A 12,937-nucleotide genomic window follows, 5' to 3' on the forward strand; every position below is an offset into this window, starting at 1 on the left:
AAGTTATTCGAAAACGGCGCTTTGTACGAGAAAATATGAAGAATACTTTTATTTTTCAAATTAGCCAAATATTCTTCAATGAACGTTCAAATTACTATTAAGAGTTGGTTTCTTCGAATTTCTGGTATTTTTATGGTATGTTATGTTCATAACAAAGAAACAGAAGAATGTGTATGGAATCTGGTGTTCGGAGAAGATGTATCACATCAAAAAAAAGCTATATTTCAAAAATCATTTCCTTCGATACAACCATTTACGAGATATAGCCGAAAATCACATTTTTTTAACGATTTTCAACAGCCTGTATCTTTTTAACCGGGCCGAATCGGAAAAAATGGTAAAGGAAAAAAGTGTTTCTTTTGACCTCAGGAATCTTGGGTTAAAATATATGTACAAGTCAAAGACTCACCCTGTATATATATATATATATATATATATATATATATATATATATATATATATCAATGATCAACAATCTATCGTCTGTTCATCTATATTTCGAACCAAGGTGCGGTTCTTCTTCAGGAGGCTAAAATCACACAAATTACAAAATCAGAGTTGGAAAGCTACAAAAACAACTCATGCTTACATCCGGCAAGAGCAGTAAGAGTACTGCATTATATATATATATATATATATATAGTATATATATATATATATATAGTATATATATATATATATATACAGTATATTTCAACCAACAAAGAAAATCATGATTCAAGACGAGACAACCAAACATACACCTCGATTTATATATATATATATATATATATATATATATATATATATATATATATATATATATATATATAAATAATATCAGTAACTGTTTAGTTTCCATGCGTTCTACCGTTGTAAAATCCCGCCCAGTTTCCCTTCTTATCTCTTCGTTCCTGATATGTTGCAATCTGGAAACTCTACAAGATCTTATCGAAATGTCCATCTCTAATTTGTCTATGGTCTTTTTTTTCTGGAAGTTGCCAGCATTCACAGCCATAAGTTAAAATAGATTCTACAACTGTTGTGTAGATTGTTGCCTCTGATATTGAAACCTTTTTTTTTCGTTTCAGTAGCCGTTCAGTTGTTTATAGATAGAGTTGAGTAGGGGTGGAGGAGTCTCGATAGAAATGGCCCCCATTAATTGGGGATCTTATATGTTAGATGATATCATAGTTCTCCAGTCGCATACTCCAGGAAGTTTATTTTAATTGGGGTCGGATCTTGTATATTCTCAAAATTTAAATATGTATGTCGTAAAAAGATTTACCCAGATTTTTTCCTAATTAGGATGTCTACTAGCTGTTCTTTCGATCCTATTCTTGGGGCATCCTTTCTGCTGTGTAGTAATTTTCAACTCTGTATTTCTCAGAGTAACTAACGCTAAAAGATTACATATATCATGCTGTTACAATCATTACGTGTTCTTCAATTAACGGAAACTCTAGAGCCCGTAAGCAATCAGAGGTCTCCCCAAAGGACGTAGTTAATATCACACAATCTACTTCTACGAAAGATGAAAAAAAACTCCTCTCCTGACCTATCTAGCTGCCGGTATCACTAGGCAACAACAGTACCTAGAAGTGAAGGGAATCCAATATGCTGATGTCATCATCAAAATGACATCACACCGAATAAATTAGTCAAAATCATTATTTTGATCCGTATCTGATAGAACGCTCGAGCTATTCGGATTCTGAAGAGTTTTTATGTTAAAATAGACGACGTAATATCCCCACCAGACAAATGGAAGCAGGAGTGCCTCAAGGTTCAGTTCTAAGCCCAAAATCAACAACATCTGCATATGCAACGCCCCAAAAAGGTCAAGGAATATGCTAGCTCTATACGCAGATGATAGATGTCATTTACAGAATAGTGATCGCAGCACTAGATGATTTATATATTACAGACGAATGTTTCATTAAGTGAAAGATTCAAATGAAATGACTAAACCTGCATAGTCAACTGTGCGATTGTATTTTTCTTCCTGTTAATTTCTAGCTGTTTGCGGAACCAATTATCAAATATATTGGGACTGTATGCAAATAAAAAAACAAACAAAAAACAAATAATAATTCAAACTCTATGGATGGCAATCAATGGCATTCAATGTATGAAATTAGTATACTAAGCCCTACCTCATTCAGAGTATGGAACGTACTACGCTGATTGGTCGAAACCGCGAGTATATATATATGTATACGAGGACATTTTCGAGGAATTATCAAAGCCCAACAATCGTTTTACTCTCCCATATTCCCGTATTATATTATAATGTCTGGTCGCGGTAAAGGTGGAAAAGTTAAGGGTAAGGCAAAGTCTCGTTCCAACCGAGCTGGATTACAATTTCCAGTTGGTCGTATTCATCGTTTATTACGCAAAGGAAATTATGCTGAACGAGTTGGAGCTGGAGCACCCGTCTATCTAGCCGCTGTTATGGAATATCTAGCCGCCGAAGTTTTGGAATTGGCCGGTAACGCAGCACGTGACAACAAGAAAACCAGAATTATTCCCAGACATCTTCAGCTGGCAATCAGAAACGACGAAGAGTTGAACAAATTGCTATCGGGAGTAACTATCGCTCAAGGTGGTGTTTTACCGAATATCCAAGCCGTCCTCTTGCCAAAGAAGACAGAAAAGAAATCATAAATACAATCTGTATGTGAAACGGCCCTTTTCAGGGCCACAATATTTCCTCATTGAAAAGATTTTTTTATCATCTGATCACTTTGGGTATAATAAAATTGCGACAATTTCACGGTCCTACTGACATTCGTAAGTAGGGTAAATGCTCTGATTTTCGACCAAATTAACAAAAACATCGATTTCGGGTACGACTTTTTCACACATAAACTAATCATAAACTAATTTTAAAGGTGTTGATGTTCATCGATTCTTTGGCTAGTTTTAAATAATTTGTCATATAATTTCAAACGTTCTCTTCGCATTCAACCTTCGAAATGTGAAAACAGAGAAAATCTGAATAACATTCGGGTCACGACCATGCCGCAGAGTTCTCGACCATTTTTTTGTTTGTTTTCGACCACTAATAATAGTGGCTGCTCACTTCTCGTCTTCACTTAAAAATTTTATATTTATATCAATCAGATGGATTTCAGATGAGGTAATTGAGTAAGAAACACTGGGAACGTAAAAAAATTATTCTGCAAAAGTTTTCATTTTCTATAAGTATTTCAAAATAGGAACTCATATTAAATAATATTATTTGGTTATTTTGTTCTTAATATCTTTTCAGAAACTAATGAGTATATAAAACACCGACCACAAGTGGTCGAGAATTAAGTATAGTATATCCAAAGTCACTTGGAGGAAGCCAGAATATTTCAATTATATGTTCAAGGGTTGTCCAAGTTTCCAGAAATTCCTTTGGGGCCAGTGAATTTATTGCCTAACAATACTTTCGAATAAACCCCCGGTATTTAGCGGATCGCGGTTTCCATTTCAAAGAGACATCTGGCCGAGCGTTTTTATGGACTAGTTCAAGTGGCTTTGTATATACTATACAATCAAATTGGTTCTCGACCGAGAATAAATGAAAGGTAGAATAAGTATGTTTCAACGTTAATTCAGTGGTCGCAAACTAATATTCAAAAAAAAAAACGAACATGATCCAACAGAAATATATCGGTTGAAATAAACAATTATTGAAATTACATATTGGTTGTCGACCACTTTGGTCGAGAAATAAAAGGTAAAAATTTTCCAATACCAGTTCGCGACTGTCGAATAATATACATTTTCCCACAACTGCTATGAAAAGTAGCGTATTCTTCATAGCTTACTCAATTTCAAAACTATGTATTGCTCATACTGTGGGAAATATTATTTCTCACAGCACTTTGCCCACACCTCGCTGGGTAGACCAATGTAATTGGGCTTTTGAGTCGTTTCTATGGAAACGCAATAAATTCGCGCATACTGTCAACGAAGGCCATTTTAATTTGAATCAAGTCCATTACTTGAATTATTGAAATTTGTGCAGTTGTAGGAAAAGTACAGTGTGCAACATGTGGAGAATGTCCTTTTCTCGCTCGTGTGAACTCGCGAGAAAAGTTGGACTTTCCCCACTTGTTGCACAATATACTATTTCAGCGCGAAAACTTTGACCTATACCCCTACTATGCAAACTATCTTGAAAGGGTAGCAATGGTCGAGAAAACACGTACGGCGGAAATATTTTACACTACAAGATATATTTTATTATTATTTTATCTCAAATCACGGAATGGTCGAGTCGAGAGACACTGACGGTCGGCTAACCAGTGCATTTACCCTATATACAGTGGCTTAGGTAGCTATTAGACCCGGGTCGATCGCAACCCACCGACGAGATAATCGGGTCGAAAGACATAATATAATACAGTGGGAGATCAGGTAAGAAATTTACGAAATCGGTTGTTCTGAATAATGGTCTATTTTCGAATAAAAATGAACAAATTTGTAAAACAGTCCCCCACTATGAACAGTAGGAAAGGACTTATTCTAGTTAACTAGACCTTCAAACTTCGATTTATCGAATCGAATAAATTATCGTATAATTCGATAATTATCGTACCGGTGGCAACGATGGATTTCGGAGTTACTTTCGAGCTACAATTTATTTATTTTGTATTATTCAATAGTTATGTCAACTAATGGGGCTATGTTAATTGGTGCTTTCATCTTTTGAAAATGAAATAAAACAAAAGTAAAAGATAATGAAATCAAACTCAATAAAAAATAACTATACTACGAGGTTGCAACAGGTAAGTCGAGTCCGATTGTTCATTAAATTAGTGGAGAAATGGTGGACTGTATAAGCGACAGCGAAACATATGAAAATGATACTAAAGTCTAAAATTGTGGTTAACATTATAACTTACCTGATGGGCGTCAGGTTAGAAAACATAGCCTCTCCACAGGGCCCTTGGTGCGGGATATACAGGGTGTTTCCTAAACATACGGCAAAAATTCAGGGGGTTGTTCCTTGGACTATTTTAAGCATGTTTTGTCCTTGGATGATTTTTGAAAAACCTCTTTGTTTCGAAGATACAGGGCGAACAACATTTTTCATATTTTTAAAATTAATAATAGTTCAATAATTAATAATAATTTGGATTGGAAGAGGTGGACCTCATTTATGGCCTGCTCGTTCCCCGGACTTAAACCCCTTAGATTATTTCCTATGGGGCCATCTAAAATCATTAGTTTATACCACTCCAGTAGAAAATGTGGAAGACTTGCGAAATCGGATCATTGCTGGGTGTAACTTAATAAGAAATGATCCTGGTGTTTTTGAAAGGGTTCGACAGTCAATGAGGAGAAGATTGGATGCTTGTATGCTGGCTAGAGGTGGTCATTTTCAACAGTTTTTGTAGGTTGAGTTGAATTTTCATGTAATTTTTCATAATAAAATGTTATCTGAAATTTTGTTTCCCCTATATCTTCGAAACAAATAGGTTTTTCAAAAATCATCAAAGGACAAAATATTCTTAGAATAGTCCAAGGAACAACCCCCTGAATTTTTGCCGCATGTTTAGGAAACACCCTGTATTTCAGCTCCAACTTTCGGTTTTCAAGGGCGGTGTAGAAAAGCTCTAACATAATGCGTTCGAGCGAATATAAAATCGACGAATAATGCGGGAGTTTCCGAATGAAGCCACCAATTGTTCACTTGTTCACTCGCGAACTTACCATCTTTCGCTATACCTCGAACTCACACAAACAGGTAGGAATGCTACACCTATCAATAACGCTCCCGTGGTTTGAAAAATGCTAGGGTTCGTGTTGTAGTAAGGAAAATGTATCGACGAAAAGCTGCAAAAATTCTACTTGCTGAAGAATCCGACAATCCGACAAGTTCGACAATCTAGGAATAAAAGTCGTAACTTAACAACATGAACACCTAATTGAAAATGCGTAAAGTGAATGATATCTTACCTACAAAAGGAAATTTTTTTACGGTTAATTGGGATCCGGGAATTGAAAGCACGCGGGATGATTTTATATCATCCCGATATGAAAAATTCAACGAGGTAGAGAATGATGAAAATGTTTCACGATTGATGAATTATGTAGAACCACACTCGAATCGTTTCGCCAACGATGTGATCTTCAGAAACGTTAGGCTACTAACTATATATAGCAAAACATGTCCCTGGGGAGGGGGGCTCAAACTACCTCCACTACCTACCACATTATAGGTTAATCGTAACACCTACCAATCACAGTATATCGTTATAATCTACTTATAACTAAACTACAATTTGTCACTAAGAACCGTAAACTTCAGCGGATTGTTAATTTTCCCTTTGAACATACGTTCCATTGTGGCCAAAAACACTTTTCATTAGAATACTTGAACAGTTTTAACGATCTATCACACCAATAATCAAGTTTTGATAATACTGACGACAGTTGAGTCATTAATTAAATTATCGCCGATTTCAACGGATAATGTTCGACTGTGAATTTGAATCCACGTCACCAGAACTTCGAGTAGCTATCCGAAAAGCGTACGAAGCTTTTATAAACTGGTGTGCGAGTGAAGATGAAATAAGTCCAGTGCATTATGCTAAATAGCGAGCATAGATACTTGAAAAGGCAGAATGTTGGATACAAAGCGAATAAGTCAAGTGTTCCTTCCGGAGCAATAAAAATTTCTGAACGATGCTCCTGTAGAATGTCTCCCTAGTGAGGTAACTTCTGAATTCCTTCAGTGCATATTAAAACAGGTTGCTTTGATTATTGCCATCTCCTGAGTTGGCGCAGGTGCGATGAACTTCTGAAATTGAGAATGAATGTGATATGGAAACGTTAGAAAATCGAATCATAATAACTTATTCTCGCGCAAATCTTTCAATTACATAAGCAGAGTGGATCAAAATAGCGAAACAATACTGTGACACGCGCAACAAAAACCGCGACTGTAAAAAGGGTTATTCTTACAAATGAGGGGTTTGGCAAAGTTACACGACAGCCTTTAGAGCAGGGGGGTGAAACCGCTAGTGCTAACACTGGCAACGGATGTGACGTCACAGTCACTCAGCATTACACGGTATACGTATCACGATGTAAAAATTTTATTCTCATAACAAGCCAATCAGCGTTCGAGGTTTCCAATAAATAGGTATTTGATTGAACAGCCAACAATTAATTGTGTTTGTAATGCATGTATGGTAGCAATGAACAGATCAAGTAGTTTTTATTGTCGCTTATTACAAGTTCTGTTTTAGGTTTCAGGTAATCCATGAGAAACTAAATTTAGAACATAATTAGACTGGGTTTTTCCTCATATCGTATTTCAATGTACTAATATATCTGAAAGCCCTCTTACTTGCGATTATAATATTCCTTCAAAATCAACTGGATTTAAGTTAAATTCTGTTCCTCGGCCTTTACTGAAATATCAAATTAATTATCATCATCCCTATGATTCCAGAACTTCCCCAAATGTTTCTTGTATGGAAAATATTAATGATTTTAACAATAACCATATCCGTGATCCAGAACTATCATATATATATATATATATATATATATATATATATATATATATATATATATATATATTCTCCTTTCTTCCACCTTATAGGGTTGGTATATATATATATATATATATATATATATATATATATATATATATATATATATATAAATCATAAGGATAAGGACAGTCCCTCTCAGAGAAATACCAACCGTAGACACGTGTTTCGGGCTTTCGGCCCTCATCAGTACGGTGAACAAGTGTTAGGATGTGCAACACTTGAAAGAAACAACAAACAAACAGAGTCAACAACAGAAGCCAGCAATCCATTTGTGGTTTCAGCAGGAAGACCCAATGTGTTTTCGGGCAACAACCGACATCACCACGCGGAAAGCTATAGCTAACTGCTAATAATAGCTAAAATGACTCATCTGATAGTTTACAATATGAAATATTAATTAAAATTGAGCCTTCAATTTCTCGTCATTTTACCTGAAATGACGAGAATAGTATGTTATGGAAAGAAAATAAATATGTATTGTCTTCTAGATGTTCATCAACACGTTTATGGGCTGGAGGTGCATCATATCAAATATTCAATATGAAAGTTAATTTTTATGAATTTCAGATATCAAATGGACTGATAACTGTTAGAATATTAAGCTAGAGCACACATGTACCTAAGTTGATACTTTGAGGTCCTAAAATATATTTGTAGAGAAAATAATTATACATCTTCAGAAGTAAATGAAGATAACAATAAAGGTCATCATCAAAAGTTTGTTATATGTACAATTTGGCGATATGAAGAAGAGAAAACGGATTCAAAATTGAAAAAATTTATGGCGCTTGAAATATGACGATTGAATTAATTTGAATGAAAAATAATCAGAAACGTTATCGGAGCATATTTGTTTGCACACTGCAGAGACAGTCACTGTACAGTGCATCCCATTTTGGGTGAGACTGCCAGGTTTCTCGCTTGTTATTTAAGATAGAGCCTTGCGGTTTTCACGTTCCTGTCCTACTTTTTCGTGAAACTCAAGTTGGTCTAATCAGATTGTGCATAACTGTTTCCGTTCAAGAGATACAGGGTGATTTTGGAAATTGATACTTTTCGGACCCCTTCTTTATCTCCGAAGTTATTAGAAATAATGCTGAGGTAAAAACTACTTCTGAATCAGAATTCTGCGTAGAATCCAGTGGCGTACTCATTATTTTTTTTCGGGGTATGGTTTAGAAGATTCAACACAAACTTATGTTTTTTTAAATGGAACACTATGTGTATCGTTACTTCGTTGAATTCGTTATTTTTTTCCCTTCAAAATGATATATGACACTATGTGGGTAGGATGTTCAGAAATGTTAAAAAAACACTAAAACATCAAATAATGATGATTTTTTGTTAATGGGCAATGGATTTTCCATAGAAAAGAAGAATCAATAATAATAACAATAATTTATAGCGATGACAGCTAGATCAGATTGGTTTTTTCCCTCCAATGCCTACTTGATAAAACAATGCTCCCGAATGCATAGTAGCCATAATAACAACAAGGATGTTTGTGTCATCAATGACCTACTATTTTTAAAAATCGAAAGTGATAATCCTCTTATTGAAACATAGAAAATTCATGGCCCATTTACAGAAAAATCATCATTATTTGACGTTTTAGTGTTTTTTTAACATTTCTGAACATCCTACCTACATAGTATCATGTATCATTTTGAAGGGAAAAAAATAACGAATTCAACGAAGTAATGATATATAGGGTGTTCCATTAAAAAAAATATAGGTTTGTGTTGAATCTTCAAAACCATACCCCGAAAAAAAATATTGAGTACGCCACTGGATTCTACGCAAAATTCTGATTCAGACGTAGTTTTCAGCTCAGCATTGTTTCTCATAATTTCGGAGATAAAGAAGGGGTCCGAAAAGTATAAATTTCCAAAATCACCCTGTATCTTTTGAACGGAAACAGTTATACAGAATCTGATTCGACCAACTTGAGTTTCACGAAAAAGTAGGACAGGAACGTGAAATCCGCAAGGCTCTATCTTAAATAACAAGCGAGAAACCTGGCTGTCTCACCCAAAATGGGATGCACTGTACTTCTATGGGTTGATGTAATAACTGTGACGATACTGTACAAAAATATGATCAGTGGAGCAATTGATAATTAAATATGTCATATAGATATTGCTTCATGTTATGGAATTTCATTATTAATGAATCGTCTGATATCCACTAACAATGTACTTTTCAATGAGTGCTTCGAATGATGAGTCATCTTGGGGGATCGTTATATCCTTATAACGATTCCTTCAGATTCGAACAGAATTCTAGTTTGCTAGTTTTATAAATCTAGAATCGACCACAAATCTGATGAAATTAATATTTAATCGATAAATAGGTACATACAGATTACATGACCTACCTATTCACCTTCAATAGCGTCATCGAATGATTCATACAGTTTTATTAAAATAACCTATGTATTATTTTCCGAACACTGCGTAGAATGAAGAATTATTATATTCACATAACGACGCACCTAAAACTCACTTATCAGCTCAACGCACATAATTGAAATGAACCGTTTTCTGCTGCAAAATATTTGGTGAATGGTTACATCTGGTCTAATACTCTAGTGGGTTTTACGATTGTTGTTATTCACTTCTTTGAAAATGCCGCTCGCCTTTTCTGGGAAGAAATGTTTTCAAAAATAACCTTTTTTTATGACCTTTCCCTCTGGATATTAGGGGTAAATATACCTCCTGTAGGTATATCTTTCCTAACGAACTTCCGTGCTTTTCGTGTTTGATAAAAAAAAATTTTTATTTATATCACAAAAATTTGCTCAAGATTATCATCATAATTATAAGCTTGCGAAATGAAAAAAAAAGGAATTTTTATGTTGCAGATTTGTCTGTTTTTCTCGAACGATAACACAAAATAGTTCATAACGCGAAATAATACATATATGTAAATGAACTGATATGATAGACCGAAAAAAAATCGAAAACATTTTTCGACGACAACGTTTACTCATACCTGTAATGTGAGAAAGAAAGGTTCGATAACGAAGTTCGAAGCAAACATTACTCAAAATAATAGCAATTTTTTGATTACCGATTCGATCATCAACCCTTATACAGGGTGTTCCTAAATTGGAGGTACCGCAATCGCTTTGTTTTCAAGATACAGGGTGTTCCTTGTAATTCTACATATAGAATATATCTCGTCTATGGTGTAGTATTTGCGCGATATCGTAAAACTCAATTCAATGCTTACATTTATAGGTTTCCTTCAAATAGTGAATTTAGCAAAATGTGGTGTCACGCGTTAAGATTGTTTTCATTTTGAAATATGATAAGTCATTTATATTCCTCTGAGGGGACGCCGACGAAAGCGGGTAGATAAAGGAAAATAATAAATTTCGGACATAGACGTGCTCGCAGAGCAATAAAAGTAATCATCTTGAAAGCGATAATAAACTGAAATTCTATATTTTGTAAATCTTGGGGGGGGGGAAGTAATTACCCCGAGTATCCTCTCATTTCTACGCCCTTGGCCCTCTGGTTATTACTCGAACAAAAGGATTTGTAGGTCCTGTCTTTCAGAAGGCAAATTCGTTATTAATGAGCAGATATTTTTTTAGCTTCTCAGAATCGAAGATACCCATATAAAAGTGAAATCAACCTTTCCTATGTATATAATAAAACATGTCTGAAATCCTTTGAATGCAATAATAAACGCTACCTATACAATAGCTAAATGACCATCTTTTTCTTTGAAAGTTGACATTAACAATATTACAAATAGTTCCCATAGAATTTCCGAGAAAAGGTCCTTTTTCACATAATCGAAAATCAGGGGTAGGAATATTAATAATGACTCAGATGTTCATTTTAGGTATAATAATAATAATAATAATTTGTAATAAATAAATAAATAAATAAATAAATAAGGACTGGAATTTTATTCCCTACGCCTCTACTTTAATTTCTCCGATTTCCTACTAATGTCTAATTGTGAGACTTTTCTCCCTAATATTAATACTGTTTGACAATCGGATTTTAATTTATACCAACTTTGATACGAATCGTTTCAGAGAACGGTGTACGGAAGTATCATTATTATTTATCTATTGAGTAGGGGAGAACGGGGGAATTTCGCGCACCTAACGGAAAAGGTTTCAAAAATGTTTCCTATGTAAATGCAAACTTTCACAATTTAACTTCGAAATTTTGCATTTATTTGACGAATCGCTTTGAGAATATATTAAAAATCTGAAATAATAATGTCATTGCGCGAAATTCCCCATGTGCTGGGATAATATCGCGCATGGGATGGGGTAATTCTGCGCAAGTATATATTGAATGAAGCGGGTACTGTTCCAGCATTATTATGCTCCCAAATTCAATAATTTAAAAGTCATTCGAGATTTTATCAATCAATGTTATCTATTTATTTATACGTAGGGTTAATTCCATCTAATGTGTTTTTAGGGTGCGTTTCAAATAAATATTCTATAGCATAGAAATTAAACTATGTAATTTTTTCACAAGTGACAGGTGTATTCATTATTGAAAGTAGTGCAATATAATTTCACGAACTGAATCTCCATGGGCGCCCGCAGAAATTTTTCTCAGGGGGGGCAAAATGAAAATTATTGAAAAACGATAAGGTGTCCTTGATTGTCATTGAAAACCGGAAAATTGTTGTGAATCCATTACTTTCCTTTTTTCTTTGCTCTTTGGATTGATAAAGTTATATTGAGGGTGTTGTGCTGAAAAATGAGGAAATCAAAATCTCAGGGGGGGCCATGGCCCCCCCCTGCGGGCGCCCATGTGAATCTCCGCTATTCAATTAATGAAATTTTGGATCTTGTCGAACATTCAATTAAAAATATCCACATTCAACTCCGATGAGGGAGAAGATATTTTGGAAGTATGTCGCAAACTTTCTAAGTTTTGGAACAGTTAAAGCATCTAGAAATTCTGAAAAGGATATATTTGAAGTTCTAGATAACCAGATAAATGTGCGTATCAAAAAAAAATTGTTGACGACGACGTTTACTCATATCTGTAATGTGAGAAAAAGTTCGATAATGAAGTTTGAAGCAAAAATTAAAATAGAATTTTTCTAATTCGATTGTTCATACCATTCGATTGTTCCTAAATTGGAGGTGCGAAGAAAAATGATAAATTCCCTGAATAATTTTAAGGAGCAAATGTACTATACATGGGCCCGCAAATGCTATGTTTTCTGGATACAGGGTACCTACGTTTCTTGTAGTCCTACTTTTTTGTGATGCATATAACATTTTATCGAATCTCTTATTGATCCTCTCTACAGATTGGATAAATAAATACCAAAAATTATAATTAATTATTTATCACTGAATCCTATAATAATTTGAATTTTCCTTGGGATTTCTGAAAATTTGT

At 34.5% G+C, this 12,937-nt stretch overlaps 1 protein-coding gene across 1 annotated transcript; it reads left to right on the forward strand.

Moving 5' to 3' along the window:
* The first annotated feature begins 1,735 nt into the window (after positions 1–1,735).
* On the forward strand, positions 1,736–2,737 carry LOC123675071 (histone H2A). The gene has a single exon (XM_045610315.1). It carries the CDS (start codon positions 2,272–2,274, stop codon positions 2,644–2,646), a length of 375 nt encoding a protein of 124 aa, XP_045466271.1. The 5' UTR covers positions 1,736–2,271; the 3' UTR covers positions 2,647–2,737.
* The last annotated feature ends 10,200 nt before the right edge of the window (positions 2,738–12,937 follow it).

This window comes from Harmonia axyridis, chromosome 3 (genome assembly GCF_914767665.1).
Source record: "Harmonia axyridis chromosome 3, icHarAxyr1.1, whole genome shotgun sequence".
Taxonomy (NCBI): Eukaryota; Metazoa; Arthropoda; class Insecta; order Coleoptera; family Coccinellidae; genus Harmonia; species Harmonia axyridis.